This window comes from Onychomys torridus, chromosome 22 (assembly GCF_903995425.1).
Source record: "Onychomys torridus chromosome 22, mOncTor1.1, whole genome shotgun sequence".
NCBI classification, from domain to species: Eukaryota; Metazoa; Chordata; class Mammalia; order Rodentia; family Cricetidae; genus Onychomys; species Onychomys torridus.
This window is the reverse complement of record NC_050464.1, coordinates 32,264,730-32,283,869: the sequence shown is the minus strand read 5'-3', so window position 1 is coordinate 32,283,869 and position 19,140 is coordinate 32,264,730. Positions and strand designations below refer to the sequence as shown.

Sequence of the window (19,140 nt, the reverse complement as noted above, 5' to 3'; positions counted from 1 at the left end):
CCAGACTGCAGGCTGCTCTAGGGAAGCAGGTCTCTCTCATCAAGGCTGCTCTGGACATGAGTGAATCTCTTCCTTACCCCCAGGGGACTCAAGGGGCTGGTGGTGAAACTGTGACTCCATCTCGGATAGTAAGTGCACGGGGAAGGTGCATGAGACCTGGTCTTGCCTTTATTAAACCTACTGTGCTCGGAAACAGCAGCCATCTGCCCAGCCGGGCACTCGACCTCCCTACCCCATCACAGCCGGCCAGCTCCACCCGATGTCACCAACCGGAATATATTTACAAACCCAGCCTGAACTGGCTGGATGAGGAGATGGTAATCATACTGTGATTCTCTGCCAGTTCGCCAAAACCCCATTTTCTCACAACCGTTAGGAACCCATCACCCTGCAAAGTGAACCCAGATTAGATACAGCAAATTCGGGTCTCCAGGAGCTGGGCTGTTGAAGTGGCCACTGTGTGACGACGATGGGGTACAGTGCAATGTGGCTGTGTTCTGGGATCAGCTCCATGCTGGAGAGAGAAGGAGCCAGGCCTACAGCAAAGGAAGATTAGTGGAGACAGGGGGGGGGGGGGGGCAGCGAGAGCCGCTTACAGGAAGCTGGTGTAGCGCTGCACACCTGTCAGTCCAGCTGCTGGGAACTGAGCCAGAACAACTAAAGAGAGTTCTAGGCCAGTCAGGGCTATGTTGTGAGACCCTGCCTCAAAAAAACAAAACCAGACCAATCCTAGCACTTGGGAGGCAGAGACAGGTGGAACTCGGAGTTTGAGGCCAGCCTGGGCTACACATACCAGGTCAGTCAGGGGCCACATAGTAAGGCTCTGTCTCAAATAAACAAACAACAACAAAACACAGGGTTGCCAAAGAAGGCTCACTGGGTAAAGGCACCTGAAGCCAAGCCTGACATCCTGAGTTCAATCTCTGGACTCACATGGTGGAAGGAGAGAAAGAACTACCACAGGAAATCCTCTGGTCCCCGCACAAGCCCTAGCACCTACACACACACACACACACACACACACACACACACACACACACACACGTACACAGATAGATAATATATAATAAATAAGTAAATAAATGCAATTTAAAAAAATTTTTAAACAAAAATTGGGCTGGACAGATGGTTCAGTGGTTAAAAGCATTTGCTGCTCTTGCAGAGGACCAGAGTTCAATCCCCAGCACTGAAATGGAGCAGCTCATAACTGTAATGCCAGCTACAGGGGATCTGAAACCCTCTTCTGGCCTTCGAAGGTACCCATACCCATGTGCACATACATGCACAAAGAGACACACACACATCAACCAACAATAAAATACTGGCGATGTCGACATGAACTTGACCCCGTGGCCTATTTACGATTTGCTTATCGACAGCTACTTGAAGCATGGATCCTCCTGCCTCCACTACACCAGTGCTGAGCTCACAGGCCTGCACCTTCAGGCTGGGTATATGTGGTGCTGGGGATGGAACCCTTTGCCAATTAGCTACACACATAGCCCTTTCGTACTACCAAGACAGGCTTCAGAGAAGTTGTTGGTGCTAAGCTGGGCAGTGGTGGTGTATGCCTTTAATCTCACCACTCGGGAGGCAGAGGAAGGTGGATTTCTGAGTTCAAGGCCAGCCTGGTCTACAGAGCGAGTTCCAGGACAGCCAGGGCTACACCAAGTAAACCCTGTCTTGAAAACCAAAACCCAAACAAAACAAACAAAAAACCAAAAGTTGCTGGTGCTAAAAATACAAGTCACATGGGACTTAATGAATCCAATTTTTTGTCATTTAAAAAAATTGTTACTTATTATTTTCTGTGGGGGGCGGCATTTGGGGTGGATGCGTATGGCCTGGTACTTTTAGGGAGGTCAGAGGACAACACTGCTCTCCCCTCACCTTCATGTAGGTTCCAGGAATTGAACCCAGGTCACAGGCTTGTGCACAAGCACCTTTGCCAACCAGAATCCACTGTTTTTTACGGCGATCTTACATTAGTTGCATAATTTTAGTTCTAGAAGCAGCAGATGAGAGATGTGTTGTCAGACAAACAGTCACAAACACAGAAGCTGTCCCAACCAGCATAAGCTTAAAAAAAAAAAAAAAAACCTTAAGTGGCTGGGTGTTCCACACTTGTACCCCCAGCACTCAGGAGATGGAAGCGGGGAGCATCGAAAGTTCAAGAAGGGGGTGGAAGAGCAGGAGAGATGGCTCATGGTTTGAGAAGACTGACTGCGCTTCCAAAAAAACCCAGGTTCGATTCCCAGCACCCACATGGCAGCTCACAAGTGTCTAACTCCAGTTCCAAGGGACCCGACGCCCTCACACAGACATACATGCAGGCAAAACACCAATGCAAATGAAGTAAAAAATAAACATTTAAAAAAAAAATACGTTCAAGATCATTCTTGCCCATACAGAGGGTTTGAGGCCAGCCTGGGCTACCAGACATGTTGTAAGACGAATTGCTAAAAGGTCTTATTAGTAAAAAACCTGGAGCCAGATACTGGGGTAAAAACTGACAGATCAGAGGAATGGGACAAGTCACAGCCAACCTCACTTCACCAACCCCTCGGCCTCTAAAGAGACCTACTTCCTGTATACCCACGCCTATATGCCCTTCTGTCCCTGCCCTCTTACTTCTTTTCTCCACCCAGCTACATCACTTCCTGTCTGTCTGTACAGACCTCCAGACCTCCATGGTTAGTGCTAGGATTAAAGGCATGTGCCACCACGCCTGGCTCTGTTCCCAGTGTGGCCTTGAACTCACAGAGATCCGGAAGAATCTCTGCATCCCGAGTGCTAGGATTAAAGGCGTGTGCTACCACTGCCTGACCTCTATGTTTACTATAGTGGCTGGCTTTTTCCTCTGATTCTCAGATAAGCTGTATTAGGGTGCACAATATATCGGGAGTCACAATATAGTATCACAACATGTTTCTCAAAAAAAAAAAAAGTGCACATTTATTGTTAGTTGAGATCTAATGAAGTTGACTGTGCATTACTGTCTGTTTGGTCTATTCCTGTGTAACAATTAGTAGTTAAAACAACCTCCCTGTATCTAACTCGGGTGCCTCAGCGGTCTGTCAGATCTGGCAGTTTAGACAGCTGAGCACCCGGGTAGACACATGGCTGGAACGCTAGGCTTCTAAGCTCCTGGGCTGGCAACAACATTCAGGTCCTCGCTGCCAGGTGGCCTGAGAGGAACTCTGCAGCAGGCCACCCCCTGGACGGACCTTTCTGAAGTCACCTGGACTTTAGGTATCTTCTCCTCCCATACTTTTCTTTCTTGGGGGGGACGTGGTGGGAGTTGAGACAGGGTTTCTCAGTGTAGCCCTAGCTGTTCTTTCTGGCACTTGCTCTGTAGACCAGGCTGGCCTCGAACTCAAGAGAGCTGCCCGCCTCTGCCTCCTGAGTGCTGGGATTGAAGGCTTACATGCGTGACCATCACTGGCTTCTCACCGTTTTCCCAATGGCCTGCCCACATCAATTTCTCTTCTTTCTCTTCGGTTTGTTCTGAGGACTAAGGTCTTGGTCTAAAACAGTTACAGGGCTCTGAGGTCACCACCACGGTAGCTCACCAGCATTTGCTGAAGGGATAGACCCTGTGGCTTGGGGCCTGCCTGGGTGGATGCCCTTCCTCCCACACCTCCACAGGCTTGGCTGTAAAATAGGAGCAAACCCTACACACCTCTTGAGTGGGGATGACTGCCTGGAACACACACACACACACACACACACACACACACACACACACACACACACACGGCCATCAGCAAGGGCAACAACAGTGGCTGGAGAGACTGTCAGTTAAGTGGTATGCAGGTCACTCCATTTGCAGCTCCTGTGTTTGCTGTCCAGCCGAGGAACAAGGAGGACATTTTCAGAATATAAAGGGGGATCTGCAAGTGCCCTAACCCAGCGGACTCTGGGAAGCCACCACCCATTTCACCGGGGAGTTGTCGAATCATAACAGTCTTCCAGAGAGACACTGTGCCCTGCACCGTATCTTGAATCACTCAAAGCCGCCCCAGGCAGTAACACGGCGCTGCCACTTCCGCGCCTAGAACACAGGGCGGGAGAGATCGCTGAGCCATAACCTGGCACTTCATAGACTCTATAATCCTGGGATGTGAGCTGGACTCCCAGCAGGCAGGGCGGGCGGCTCTGAGAGGGTTTCTGCTTTGGGAGGAACCAAGTGATAGAGCTCAAACACCCATCTGCACAGAGGGACACCCGCGGGCCTCATCCCTGATCAGGATGGAGACTTGGGGCCTGGGTGGAAAGCAGGGACACAGCAGGTGCTTGAGACCCTGGGCCTGGACTTAGAGGCCACTCTGACCTGGGGCTGGGCTGAAGGGATCAGGAAGGGCACAGCAGGAGGGTGGGGTGGTTCGCTCCCATTTCCTGCCTCCTGCTGCCAGGATGAGACTAATTTAAGTAGCTCCCTGGCCAGGGAAGGGTAGTCTGGGACGGTCCTGTAGGCTTCTCATGGTCCAGATGTTCCCCAGCACCTCTGAAGCAGGAGGGTGCTAGGCTTCCAAGATGTGCAATGCATGCAGCCTGGGGAGGCTCAGGGAGCCTGAGTCAGAGAGCAAATCTCCAAACCTGGCTCCTGCCCCTACCGCATGGCCAGAGTCTCCACGACAAACCCACCTTATGGTTACTGGTTTCAGGGACAACCATCTATAATATCACCACATGGCAGTCCTGTCCAAAACACTCCACATATCCAGCCAAGGCAAGATGGTCTCTCTGTCAGCTGGGATTCCTTGCTCCAGTATCAACCAATCATAATGGTGGCCATCTACCAAGCCTCCCCCTGGAATACTCTAGGCCCTGTGGTCACTAGGAAGGCTCTTGTTTCAACCTCACGACAGTACCAGAGAGCAGTCTTGGTGTGGCTATCTCTTTATGAATGAGGGGACCCAAGCTTGGAGACGTGCTTATAGCCTGCCTGAGGGGCACAGTCCCCGCTATGCTGGACTGACACTCAGCTGCTCTGACCCATCGTGCAGGCTCATCCCATGCCTGCCTAAGGCACCTGATTGGTCTAATAAAGCTGAACAGCCAATAGCTAGGCAGGAGAGGGACAGGTGGGGCCTGGCGGGCAGAGAGAATAAGGAGGAGGAGAAACCTAGCCTAGAGAGAGGAGAGAACTAGGGAGAAAGAGAGGGCCATGCCTGGGGCCAGAAGCCAGGCAGCCACGAGTCAGACATGGAGACAGCAGGAAAGGAAGATATACAGAAAGAAAGGTTAAAAAAAGCCCACGGCAAAACATAGATAAAGAGAAACAGATTAAAATAAGAGTTAAGCTAAGGCCAAACATTCCAAACTAATAACAAGTCTCTGTGTCATGACTTGGGAGCTGGTTGGTGGCCTGAAAGAGAAAGCCTATTGTTACAAGGGAGGCCTGGCATCCCATCTCAACTTTGACTCCCACCCTCCCCAGCTCCCACTTTTTAAACCGTGGTGGTGACCTAAGTGAATATAGTGGCTTAATTAAGAAAACGAAGACTTTAAAGTCTTTTCCTATCGTCATTCTTGAGCATGTATCTTTGGATTGTATGTTTAGAATGTTTGATTTTTAAACATTGATGTTTGAGTTGCTAACTTGAGTTTCTCAAATTCAAAAAAAAAAAAATCACTAAATCAATTCTGGCTTAGGATTAAGACAGAATTTCTAACAGTTTGAGAGGACCCTAAACTTGCTCTGGCATTGCGTACTGAGTATTTATGCAAAGCAACGTTCTCAGGATTGATTATAAGCTCCAAATATTGATGGGCTCTAGGAAACGTTGGAGTCTCTGCATCCTGCAGTGTAAACTATTCAGCCAAGACTTGATCCTGCATGCAAAAACAGACAAGCACATTGGTCTCACTTAGGATGCAAATTTGCCTTCATCCTCAATAAATGGTAAAATTATACATACCAAATAATTGTTCTCAAATAAATATCCTGGGCTGCTGAGATGACTCTGTGGGTTAAGCTCTTGCTGCCAAGCCTAAGGACCTGAGTCTGATGCTCACGACTCACATGTTGGAAGGAGAGAACAGACTCCCATAAGTTGTCCTCTGACCTCCACATGCATGGGTATGTGCATACACACGTGTACACACACACACACACACACACACACACACACACACACAGAAAATGTTTAAAAATTTGTAAAGAGGGGATTTTAAGTAGAAACAGTTTAAGAGGCCCTGCCCTAGCTCACTCAGGTGCCTGAATGGATCTGACCCCTCCAGGTAATCAGAACTCACTCCAAGGGCTACAAACTATGCCCACAGGTACCTACTAGAATGTGGGAAGCTGAGGTTCCAGAAGGCAAAGTTCAGGCGAGAACATGAAAGGCAAAGTTCAGGCGAGAACATGAACAACAACGCCTGCTGGACCACCCAGGTACCCCTTAAACACCGCATCCAACCAAACGGGCAATGTGGTGTCCTGTCCTGGGCCACTGCTTTCCTCCCATTTCCCCCCTTTTTGGTGGGTTGGGATTGAACCCAGGGCCTTATACAGGCTCAGCAAGCTCTCTACCACTAAGACATGCCCCTAGTCCCCACCCAGTCCTGTCACTCATCTCTATGCCCTTTCAGACTAGGTGAATTTCAGACCCCTGTAATGTGACAGCAGCGCCCCACCCACCCACCCACCCACACTGCTTAAGGTACCAGAGGCCTTCTCCATCATGCTGATGATATTCCCACACCTCGGCACAGGCCTTTGGGGGGGGGGAGGGGAGCAGCAGAGGCAACCTCGAAATCTCAGCTCCCTACTCCACCCTGTAATTAAAGCACTGCTGGGCTACTCACCCAGGATGGCACAGCTCTCTGCCTCTTTCTTTAGGGACAGTCTTTCACCTCCTGTTCATCATCCTTTTAAAATGTGGGGCACACCCAACCTTAATCTCTCTAGAGCCTCTCCTGTGCTACCCCAAGCCCCTACCTCTCCTCCAGCTGCCCCTCCCACCCCTAAGTGCACTGAGAGCCATAATCTATGCAGCCAAACAGGTACACTACATGCTCCCCGGCCTGTCAACCAGACTGTCACACCCCCACAGGCCATTTCCCACATTTCCTACAACAGCCACAGCCCTGTCCCAGAGACAGATGCTCTGGCCATTAGAAAACGCCACCTCCCGCACACCTTTAATCCCAGCACTCAGGAGGCAGAGCCAGGCAGATCTGTGTGAGTTCGAGTCCAGCCTGGTCTACAGAGCGAGTTCTAGGACAGCCAAGGCTACACAGAGAAACCTTGTCTCGAAAAACCAAAAAACAAACAAACAAAGAAAAAAGCAAATCATTACTTCTAAAAACTTTTTAAAGACATCATTTATTTTTATTCAAGTGTGCAAGTGCCTGCTTTATAGAATATGCACCATGTGAGTACAGACGTGGGCGCCAGATCCCTCTGGAACTGGAGTTACCAGTGGTTGTGAGCCACCTAATGTGGGTGCTGGGAACAGAACCCTGGGTCCTCTGCCAGAGCAACCAGTATTCATAACCACTAAGCTATCTCTCCAGCCCCCAGGCTACTTTTTTTTTTTTTAAATTTGATTCTGCTTGAATCTCCACTATAAATCTCAAAGTCAAAGACAAACTACACACATACACATAAATACCTCCCGACTGGGGGTGTAGCTCAGTGGCAGAATGCTCAGCTAGCATGACTAAGGCCATAAGTTCAATTGCCAGCACTGGGAAAAAAAAAATCAAAACCAAAAGGAAACAGTAAATAAACCCTCATTACCAGGTAAGGCGAGTCACTAAAAGAGGCGATGTGGCTCAATGAGGCACTTGTGTAGCATACATGAAGTTCTGGGTTGGAGTTGTAGCACAAAAAATTGGTAAAGAAAAGAAGGCAGCCTGAAAGCCGGGAAGGATGAAACTGGCCCTGACTGTCCTCTCCATTCCCGCCCAAACTGGCTAAGCCTGCCTCAACCGGTTGTGTGGCTCCCTGAATGACAGACACCCAGGGGAGGTGACCTCAGACCAGGACAGGTGACTAGCCGGGTTTGCACAGTTTTCCTTGACTTGAAGTGATCTGCAGAACTGAGCTGGCATGAGGATGGCAGCTAGTGACGTCTTCTGGTGACTCTAACAGTATCAGCCTGTGACCCAGTGACAATTGGACAGATCAGGGTGGCATCTGCCCCCTACAGAGCACACATGCCAGGGTGTCCAAGGTTGCTTCTTCCACACCAAGAGTACAAAAATCACACTTTCTGAGCTTGACCTAATGATCCTCCTGCCTCAGCCTCTGGCGTCCTGGGATTATACAAGCACACCAGTATGCGTGGCCCAAGACTTCCACAAACAGCTCCACACCCTGACAGAAGGGTGGAGAGGGTCCCAGGAACCAAAGACATGAACACCAGCAGCCTCCAGTCTAGGCCATCCCCACCAGTCTCCATACTGGCCACAGGGCTTCCGCATCGGGGTTTCCACATGGCCTACAGCTGTCCCCCCACTCCCCTGTCCCTCCTTTCCCAAGCCTTAACCTTGGTTCCTGACATAGCCTATTTTCATAGCCACAATGGAAAACAAACCCAAAGGTTCTAGTGGGGAGCCGGCTCAGGAAGGGTGCTGACGGCAGGTGGGGGAGGGTGCACGGAGGAGGAAGCCGTCAGTGGCTCACGACAGGAAGCTGGGGTTTTCCCTTGCCCTTTGTCCAGGCCACCGGGTTAGCCCACAGACACTGCACTACCAAACACCGTCAGGGTGGCCACTCTGACAGAACAGAACGCTGCCTCAGATGCCAGCCACCGTCGGGGAACAGCACACACTTTCGTCTGGTAAAACAAAGCTAGAAACCAACATTGGATGAGACCACACACCCCCCTCATCCCCAGCCCCCACCCCCCCACCCCCGTCCCTGGTCCTGTCCCCTCCACCCCCACTTCCTAAGGGAGGTATGTCAGCTAAGAGCTAGGAGGCTTGGATCCAGTGGGCCAGCGTGCCTTTGTGACCTGGGACAGGTTTCGACCTTCGGGAACCTCGGAACCTCCTTATAGGAGGATCTTGAAAGCACTCACCTAGAAGTCTGCAGGGGTGGGGGTGAGGTGGGGGTCCCGAGGCCACAGGAAAGACAAGCACATTCCTGGAGCGCCTAGCATGGGCGGGCGGGGGGCTCCACGGTGGCAGGTCACTGTGACTTCTGTGAACTTTCTCGCTCAGACTGACTGGGCAGGGAGAGAGGAGTTTGAGGCAGACAATGGACACATCGGGAAATCCGCTCTGCCAAGATCAGAAGGAGGGGCTGTCCCTCGGGTCCCCAAGCACGAAGGACCCCAACACTCCTGCCTGGCTTTAGTTTTAGTTGTTTTCTGTAAGAGCAGGCATGGGGTTTCCTCCGTGGGGCCCCATGCTGTTACTTAAGACAGTCCCAGGAGACACTGCGGCCAGAAACCACCAGCTCAACAGCACAAAAAAACCTTCCAGCTGCTCCCATGTTCCCTCCCTGACTTGGAGGCTGGGAAGTCAACTGTTCTGGCTCATAAAACACTTTCAGAGCACACACCATCTCAGACCTCCTTCCCTCCTTCGGGTGACTGGCGGAGCAGGGCAGCAGGTGCCAGCCCGCACCCAGCTGCTGCGCCTGCCATTTAGATGCGGTGGCTCTCTTCATGCGGAGGAAGAGATGGCATTTCATGGCAGGGGGGCCCGAGGCAACAGACAGGATCCCCCCCCTCTGAAGATGCAGAGGGCCAGGAAGCTTAAGGCTTCGAGCCTCCATTACGAGCCTCCATCTCAGCATGCTGGGTGCTTGCTCATTTTAATTGGTGCCACCAACAATCTGGTGACATCCGGCATTCTGCCCTATAAAAGCCAGAGGAATGACTCTGGCAGAGCCAGGTGGCCAGGCAAAGTGGGAGGTTGTGGAAACTTAATTGTTCTTGGTTTCCGACGGCCACACTGCCTCAGTGTCCCTGTGTGGTGGTAGCCACCTGCTGGGCTGGGAGTAAGGTAATAATGGATTCACACTGCATCCCGAGTTCAAGACTCCCCTCACTGCAGACATTCCGTGGAAGAGCCTCATCTACAGCCTCATTACCTATGGCAGGACTGGCCAAGCATGGGCCACATTATCCACAGCATTTCGCCAAGTCCCCGCCCATCTGGCTGGGGGACTGTAAGGACCCTGACACACAGCAAGGATGCTGCAGCCTGAAGAACTCAGGTATGTTCTCAGCTAGGACTGAAGGCTTGGCTCCAGAACCCACACAGCCACCCCACCAGACAGGCTACAAGTGTCAGAAACCATGGCGGACCCTTGGGTGTCCTGCCCTCTCAGACAAGCATGCAGGCATGTTTGGCCCCACAAAGAGCTACAGAGTGAGATTGCTGCATGAAAGGATTGTTGAGCTGATCATCCCTTGAGAAAAGCCCTGCTGTTCCCTCCCAGCTCCTCTTGGCCACATCTGCCTGAGGCCAGCAGCTCTGGTCACCTAGACCGTGCCTGGTGCCAGCTGGCTCAGGCTATATGAAGTCTCTAGAAATGGAGCCAGGGTGCCACGCGTAGGTCCCTATGAGGACAGTGGCCTTCCCTAGAGGTACGGCACTGTGTCCTAGGCTTGAGCATTAAAACTGTGTTCGCCAGGCGGTGGTGGCGCATGCCTTTAATCCCAGCACTTGGGAGGCAGAGCCAGGCGGATCTCTGTGAGTTCAAGGCCAGCCTGGTCTACCAAGTGAGTTCCAGAAAAGGCACAAAGCTACACAGAGAAACCCTGTCTCGAAAAACAAAACAAAACAAAACAAAAAAGACTCTGTGTTCTGTCCTCTGAGGCCCATCCCTGACCAGCCTGTCACCTGGAAACCATAATAATGCCACCCCAAAATAACCAGGAAACAAGGGCATAGCTGTATCTGTTCCTCATCAGAAAACACATATGTGGGCTTAAAGACATGAGGGAGGCAAAATCCTATTGGGAATTGCCAGGAGGCACCAGGCACACCCACTGTATATATAGACTGCCATGCACATGTGGCCCAGACTACTGCCCGGCATGTGTACAGACAGGCTGTCTCTAACCGCCCAGCCACACCACCAGAGAGACGCTACCAAGTCTGATGACCCGGGATGCACATGGTGGAGAGAACTGAGTCCCGCAGGTTGTCCTCTGACCTCCACATGTGTGCCACAGCGCGCACACACACACACACACACACACACACACACACACACGAAATAAACATATTATTAAAAAAATCTCTATGGGGGTTGGGGATTTAGCTCAGTGGTAGAGTGCTTGCCTAGCAAGCGCAAGGCCCTGGGTTCAATCCTCAGCTCAAAAAAAAAAAAAAAAAATCTCTATGTTGAAATGCTGACCTTAGAGCCTCAGAATAGGAGGCATATGGTTCAAGATGGCATCTTTAGAAGTAACTGAGGTAAAATGAGGCACTGTGTGAGCCACAGTTTTGAGGAGATAGCAAGACAGCCATCTGCAAGGCACATGGCTGCCAACTCCACTGACCTGCTGTCTGTACCCTGCCTGCAACTGGAGACAGGGCCTGGGGCTTCCAGAACTGTCAGGTATTTACTGGAAGAGACGAGACTCTGCCCCTGGTGCCACAGCAAAGACAGACAGGATGCCACTCACATCTGACAAGGGCCTTTTGTCAGCCACTCCTGCAAGCTTCCAGGCTCCAGAAACCCGGCTAAGTTCATTTCTGCCATGACCTCAGAAGTCCCTGCACCTTCAGGTCCTAAGCTAAGAGGTACACAGATGAATAGAACTCAGCCCAGCAGGTGACCAGATGGCTAACTGAGTAATTACCATGTGATGGCTATCTCCGGCCCACAGCAGGAAAGTGATTCATTAACTCTCTCTAAGCAGAGACTTAGAAGGGCTCACAGAACTGTGCGAGCAGGAAGTTTTCAGCTCAAATTGGAATCCTTGTGCAAACGGGAGAGCCAGGAATGTCTTCCAGACGGACTGCCTGACCGAAGCACGGGCTCAAAACACATGGGGACTCAATGGATTGAAGGAAGAGTCACACCATGGGCTGGCCCAGGAAACAGGGCCCGCCAGGAAAGAAGGCCTGGGACACACCAGGCCTGGGACACTGAGCAAAAGCGCTTGGCTTCACCTCGCAGGGATGGGACAGTCCCCAAACAGCTTTAGGACGGGGAAAATTGCCAGGTTGGGTGTGGTTCATGTTGACAGCTCAGACAGTAGGGGACCTCGGGACAATGTGAAAAATCTAAACATGAGATAGCCAGGCCTGGGCAAAGGTCTGGAGCTTCCTGTACCAGTTCCACCCATCTGGCTAGTTTTCTATCAACTTAAGATAAGCCAAGGGTCCTTTTAGAAGAGGAAACCTCACTTGAGAGAACGCTGCCTAGCAGACTGGCCTGCAGTGCATTTTCTTTTTGTTTGGTTTTGAGACAGGGTTTCTTTGTGTAGTTTTGGTGCCTGTCCTGGACCTCACAAGTTCTCTGCAACTCACAGAGATCCGCCTGGCTCTGGGATTAAAGGCGTGAGCCACCACTCTGGCAGTGCAATTTCTTGATTGATGGTTGATATGGGAGGGCCCAGCTCACTGTAGGAGGGACCACTCCTGGGCTGGTGGTCCTGGGTGCTATAAGAGAGCAGACTGAGCAAGCCATGAAAAATAAGCCAGTGAGCATCAGTCCTCCATGGCCTCTGCATCAGCTCCTGCCTCTGGGTTCCTGCCTTAAGTTCCTTCAATGATGGAGTGTTATCTGGAAGTATAAGAAGAAATAAACCTTTTCTACCCCAAGCTGCTTCTGGTAATGGTGCTTTATCACAGCAACAGAAACCCTAACGAAGACGTCTCTCCTTAGAGAGGCCCCGCTTGTCCTCAGCCAGCTGTGCTGGATGTGGCCTCTGCTTCTCAGAGCTTTTAGGAAGTACCCCATTAACAGTATGAGAGGGAAACTGTGGTAAGGGTGCCCTGAGCAGAGAACACACTGCCCCGTGGTGAGAGATGTATCCTTCTGTTCTTAAGCCAAAATAAGCAACAGACTTCGGGCAAGATCCAGTGGCCTCACTGGTGGCCCTGCACGGGAGTCTTATTGACTCACTGGCCCATTTCTTCCTCAGGCCCCTACAGCAGCCCAAAGATGGCCTCAGGTGCAGAACTGGGTCACTCTCTTCACTTCCATGGGTGGCAGAGCAGGACCCCACCCCTAGCTCGGGCACTCTGGAGGAATCTAAGAGCATGAAGCGCGCCAAGGTTCCCATTTAGAAGTGGGCACCAGTCACACACCCTTAACAAGCCAGTCACCCCTCTACCATTCAGTCCACTCCCTTTTGCGGGTCCTCCTGAGGGGGGGTCCCCCGAGGCTGACTCATCTGCCTCTCTCTCTCCCCAGAGCAACTCCCCAGTGGTACGGGAAGAGCAACCAGAAAGGGTTCTGCTCACTGGCTGTGTGACCCGGGCAAGTCAGCTGACCTCTCTGAGGCCGCTTCCTCCTCTATAAAATACAGGTAGCAACAGTGGCTGTCTTGTGGTCACATGACAGGCCTAGCATGAGCCAGGCCCTGGGTTGAATCCTCAAGACAGCAAATAAATAAACTCAAAAATATTAGCCAACCCTAAGGGCTTCCGAGTGCATGCGTGCGTGTGTGCGCGTGCCTGAAGAGCTGGTAAAGAATGGAGGTGGGGAAAGGAGGGCCAGAGGAGGAAGAAAAAAAGGAAGGAGAAGGGAAGAAAACTTCAGTCAGACAGGCCTGAGTTCAAACCGCTCCTCCCTCACTAGCTGGCTGTGTGGCCTTGGGAAACTTACTCAACCTCTCTGATCCTCAGTTTCTTCCTTTGTAAAATAGGAAAAACATTGCCTTCTTTGCAGGAGCTCTTAAAAAGAGAGTCGGTTGAGACCAGGAGTCAGAGCCAGGGTTTTGTAGGCCTGCATGGCCCTTAGGGGTAAAATCAGGTTGCTTGGCCACTCAGGACAGTGGTGGTGATCATGAGGAGGGGACAGGGTGGTTTGCTCTTCTTCAGTCCACCCCAGTGAGCTGCTAGATCCCCAAAGCCCAGCTGTATTCCCTCTGGACAAAGGAGATGGGGGTGCCAGGCTCTGTGCCTCCTGGCCCACGATGTCCTCCCCTGTGGGTGTGAGTGTGGTATCCCCTGATCCTCCACCCTGCACTCACGGCGGGGGCCCTGAAACCCTGCTCCCTGCCTGAGGACCCTCTGCTAAGACAAGTTATTTTAAGCCTCTCCTGAGCCCTTGTCCTGAGCGAACCCAGCGATGGTTTTGGGATGAGGACCAGGAAGGGTTTTAAGGCCTCTCCCTCTGCCAGAAAGACACTTAAAAGTCGGCAACACAGACGGCGCATCCCCTCTCGCGGGGTTACTTTGTACCGGGTTTCGATTCCCAGAAAGAAACCCCAAAGCCTTGATCAATAATACACCACGAGGTTCGCCCTCCACCCCATTCTGAGATGGCAGAGAAGTGGCAGAGAAGCTCGGCTCCCCTACCACCCTCAGGTGGAGGAGACCCACAGGCTAGGTTTTCATGTACAAGGAATGAGGCAGGGAAGTGAGGCTTGCCTGAGGTCCCCTAGCAGCAGGGACAAAGCTAAGTGTGTCGGGAGTGGGAGCTCCTGGGGGGACACTGGAACCCAGAAAGCTCTGCAAGGCTGGGCTCACACCCACGGTCTCCTAAGAGCAAAGTCTGTGCCACACCTGCGATGGGTGTGACCAGGGCTCTTCTTCCTCTTTGCGATTGGAGCCCACTCCCTGAGCAGACACGCTGTGAGCCCCGCCCACCCACCTGCCCAGCAGCTTACTTTTGTTGGGCAGCCCCTCTTGGCCCAGGCCGTTGGAAGGAGCCAACGGGGCACTGTCACCCTCCTCCAAGGTCAGGATGAGCGGCACGTCATCATCTAAGCTCACGGCCATGGTCCCCTGTCCCGTGGTCCTCAGGATGCAGTGGCCAGGGCTGTAGACGGTCTCCAGCTTTGTGAGGTCCTATTCAAAGCCACGGCGGGGCCAGAGATGCTTCTCAAAGCCTGCTCCATCCGAGGCATCTTCTAGGGTTTGGAGGAGAAAGAAAAAAAAAAAAAAGAAAGGTAATGATTAATGATTAAAACATAATCGTTACTGACAAATGTGTTCTGGAGTCAGGGAGCGGCAACGGCTGTGCAACCAGAGGCCAGGCTAACAACCACTGGACTTTCTCTTCTGTCATAGTAACTTACAGCATTTAAAACTGCTCGTTTCTTGACAGAGTCTCATGCTGACAACACCGGTTGCAAACTTGCTACAAAGCGGAGGATGACTTTGAGTTTCAAGTCCCCCTGCCTCCAATAGGAATACAAATGTGTACCACAAACGGTTTAGAGGGAACTGGAGACTGAACCCGGGGCTGTGTGCATGCTAGGCATCACTCTATCCGCTAAGCCCCAGCCCACACCACCACTGTCTTTCACCTTCAAAAGAGCTAGGAATTGCACTGTGATTCCACACCTGGGAGGCTGAAGCAGGAGGATAACAGAATTCAAGGCCAGGTTGGACTATATAGCAAGAGTCTACCTTAAAAGAGAGAGGGGGGGGGGCAGTGGTGGCACACGCCTTTAATCCCAGCACTTGGGGGCAGACCCAGACGGATCTCTGTGAGTTCGAGGCCAGCCTGGTCTACAAAGTGAGTTCCAGGACAGACAGGACTGTTACACAGAGAAACTCTGTCTTGAAAACACAAAAACAAATCAATCAGTTAACTAGCTAGTTAAAAGAAAATATGGAAGGTTGGCGAGGTGGCTGAATGGGTGAAGGTGCTTGCCACGCAAGTCTGACAACCTGAGATTGATTCCCAGAGCCCACAGGGGAAGGAGTGAACAGATTCCCCAAAAATGTCCTCAGACTCTCCATACACATGCCACAGCACACTCATACTTCATTCTCACACATACACATCGGACACACAAATAATATTTCAAACTTAAAATAAGGAGCCAGGTGTGGTAGTGCATGCCTTGCACTTGGGAAGCAGAGGCAGACAGGCATCTGTGAGCTTGAGGCCAATAGTCTACACAGAGTTCAGGCCGCCAGAACTACAGAGTGAGACACTGTCTCAAAAAAGGAGGCCTAGCAGGGCTGGAGAGATGGCTCAGCTGTGAAGAGCGCTTGCTGTTCTTATAGACGGCTCCTTCTTTTGGTTCCCAGCACCTACATGGTGGCTCACAACCATCTTTCACTCCGGTTTCAGGGGATCCAACACCCTCTTCTGGCCTCCTTGGGCACCAGGCACACACTGGTGCATACACATATGTAAAGGTAAAACACTTATATACATCCAATTTTAAAATAACGATAATAAACATATAAAATACAATACAGGGAAGGTTCCTGTAAGAACAAACATGGACGAGTCAAGCTAACCATGTCTGGAGAGGAAAGAATGGGGCTAGCGTGATCAAAACTACGCTACTTTTCACTTATCTGTGTGCTTTGTCAAGATTTTTAAAGGGAAAACAATTTATAACGGTAATAATAGCAGTTCACCTTCAAAGAATACTCAAACTATGCCAGAGACCCTACTAGTGATTTAGGTGACCAAAATCTCAATAGCCCTACACATCAGACAGGGACAGAGACATTAGGTAACTTGCCTGAGAACCCACAGTCAGAAAGCCAAGCTTTGCCTTGCCCACATCCCTAGCCATTACCTACAGTGTCTTATAAATGCTCAGGTCCTGTCCTCAGACAACAGGAATAAAAAGTGAGTGTGTCCGGCTCTCCAAGCTTGCCCCGGTCTCTCTTTATGTTGGTGAACAATTTCCACTTTAGCTCTGTTAAGTGCCCTCTTGGGAAAACGTAAGATCACCCTGGCTTCGCTGGTGGCCAACACGCATTGTTCTTGTATGCACCTCCTCCACGGGGATGTTTGATAATGAAAGGGGGACCTGCACATTTTTTTTTTACAACTTGGAAAACAGAGTCTTTTTTTTTTTTGTTTTGGAGCTGAGGACCGAACCCAGGGCCTTGCGCTTGCTAAGCAAGTGCTCTACCACTGAGCTGAATCCCCAACCCCAGAGTCCTTTTCAAAGAACCCGTCCCTTCTCTCCAGGCTTAAAAAAGAACTGGTGTGTTAAGAGTGGTTGTTCATACATCCCACTTCTGCTTACTGAGTTGAAAGGAAAAGCAGGGCTCAGCAGATCTGCCTGGAGACCTTTGAACTTGGAAACAGCAGCCTCCAGCTGTGGCCTGTGCACAGCATAGATTATGACTCCAGCCCAACAGGGTAACTGAGCAATGCCTCCACACCAACAGACACCACCGACAGCAGGTTTCTTTCAGCCAAGGCAGCAGGAGAGATAAACACCACCACGCTGCAGCCAGCTAAGCAGGCCATTCTCTGCCCAGTAAACTTCCTGCAAGTGGAGTTTGTTTTTGTTGGTTTTGTTTGTTCCTTTTCCTCCAGATGTGGGGATTTATTTTGCTTTGAAATCTCAGGAAGGGGAGAGACAGAGGGGAACTACCACAAGATACCATCATTTGGCTGTCTGAAGGACTGTGCTGTGTTTGGTAGTCTGACTTAACTTTCTCCTCTCCCAGTGCCTTGTACTGGCCAAGCTCACGCTCACTCATCTACCATACTCCCCTGAAGCCACAGAAGGCCGTGATAGCACAAATCTTCCATTTGTCTGGAGGGCAAGAAACTCTCCCAGCTCATAACAGGCTTCTATTTTTTTTTTTTTTTTTTTTTTTTTTACTAGTATCCTCATAGCTAGTGGGTTTTCCGTTTTAACTGCTGAACGTATGACTCCATTCTTTGGAGCCTTGTCTTACCTCAATGGCTCCAGGCTGGTGTGACTTCGTCTCCACCGTCTAGAAATATTTCTGGCGTCACAACTTGGGAATGATCTCGAGGGAGTCCAAAGAGGCCACTAAATATCTACAGTGAACAGCTGAGACCTCACCCACAGGAAACAATCTCCTGGCTCGGATTCAACAGCTCTGCCCTCGGTAGAGCCTGGGTTAGCTAACGTCCCTTTTGATAGATGAGGCTGCTTAGCCGAGGCTGGCTAACTCGTGTGAATAAACAACCACAAGTTCCTTCAGGCTGACTGGAAAGCAGGTGGCACGAACTGAGGCACTTCCCATTTAACTATTCCTAGAAACTGCACGCCACTTCAGTGAGACCCAGCAATCCCTTGCTCGTTTTTTTGTTTGTTTGTTTGGGTTTTTTTGTTTTTTGTTTTTGTCTTTTGAAACAGGGATAGTCCTGTCTAGTCTTGGATAGCCTTGAAGTTGCCATCCTCCTCCCACATGAGCCTATGACTTTTTAAAGAGAAAGAAATGAGGCCCAGAGAGAAGGAACCGGTCCAAGGTCACACAGCAGACCCAAAGGCAGAACTCGGGGCTCCTCGGGGCTTGCCCTACGGCAGACTTCGGGTTTTCACTCTAGAGAGGACCCAGAGGGTCACCCCCGCAGGGGAAGGAGGTCACCCCTGGAGTAAGGTCCCGGGATCACAGAGCTAGCTGCCATCCCGCTGTCTGTCTCCTGAAGCAGGCTGACCCAAGCAGGAGTCCCCGGCCCGGTCACAAGAGGTCATAGCCCAGAGGTGAGCCGGGGAGGGAAGGGAGGAGGAGAAGGGTCGCGCGGGGGCTCCAGTTCCCCGCGCTCCCCGCCGCGACCCGGGTCGCCCCAGGAAGTCAAGGCACAGAGAAAGGTGCAGGGAGAGATGCGCAGGGGGAGAAGCACGCGGGCAACCTCCCCAGGCCCCGCCTCGGGCGTCGGGAGCGCCCAGCCCCAGTCTCAGCCCCTTCTCTGCGCCCTCTGACCCCTGACCCCTGTCCTCGGAGCCAAGCAGGCGCACCCCTCGGATTCTTACACGCGCCGTCCCGGGATCCCGCACCGTGCAACGGGTCTGCACAACGCAGCTCAGCCCGCAGCTGCCGCTGCCAATATCTCGACAGCGGAGCCGCTGCAGCCGCCACCGCCGCCTCACCGCTGCCACAGCGGCAGCTGCGCCAGCCTTTGCATCCGCCGACTCCGGTCACTCAGCCCCGCAAGCCCCGCCCCACGACCCCACGCCACGGCCCATTGGCCAGCAGAGAGGCCGCAATGAAATTTGACAGGGTAATTTGCGCGTCACTCACCGTTCTCACGCCCCACCTCCCGGAGAGAGGGCGGGGCGAGGAAACCCCACCCCTTTCCCCGCCTTA

General features: G+C 51.7%; 1 protein-coding gene across 1 annotated transcript in view; it reads right to left on the bottom strand.

Annotated features, from left to right (window-relative positions):
• The window catches only part of Tpcn1 (two pore segment channel 1), a 59,229-nt gene extending 40,262 nt beyond the window's left edge, over positions 1-18,967 (bottom strand). The window contains exons 1-2 of the mRNA XM_036171604.1: positions 18,807-18,967; positions 14,760-15,002 (exon numbers count right to left, since the gene is read on the bottom strand). Coding sequence (XP_036027497.1) covers positions 14,760-14,871 — 112 coding nt within the window. The 5' untranslated portion in view covers positions 14,872-15,002; positions 18,807-18,967. The remainder of the gene's footprint in view (positions 1-14,759; positions 15,003-18,806) is intronic.
• Between the last annotated feature and the right edge of the window lie 173 nt (positions 18,968-19,140).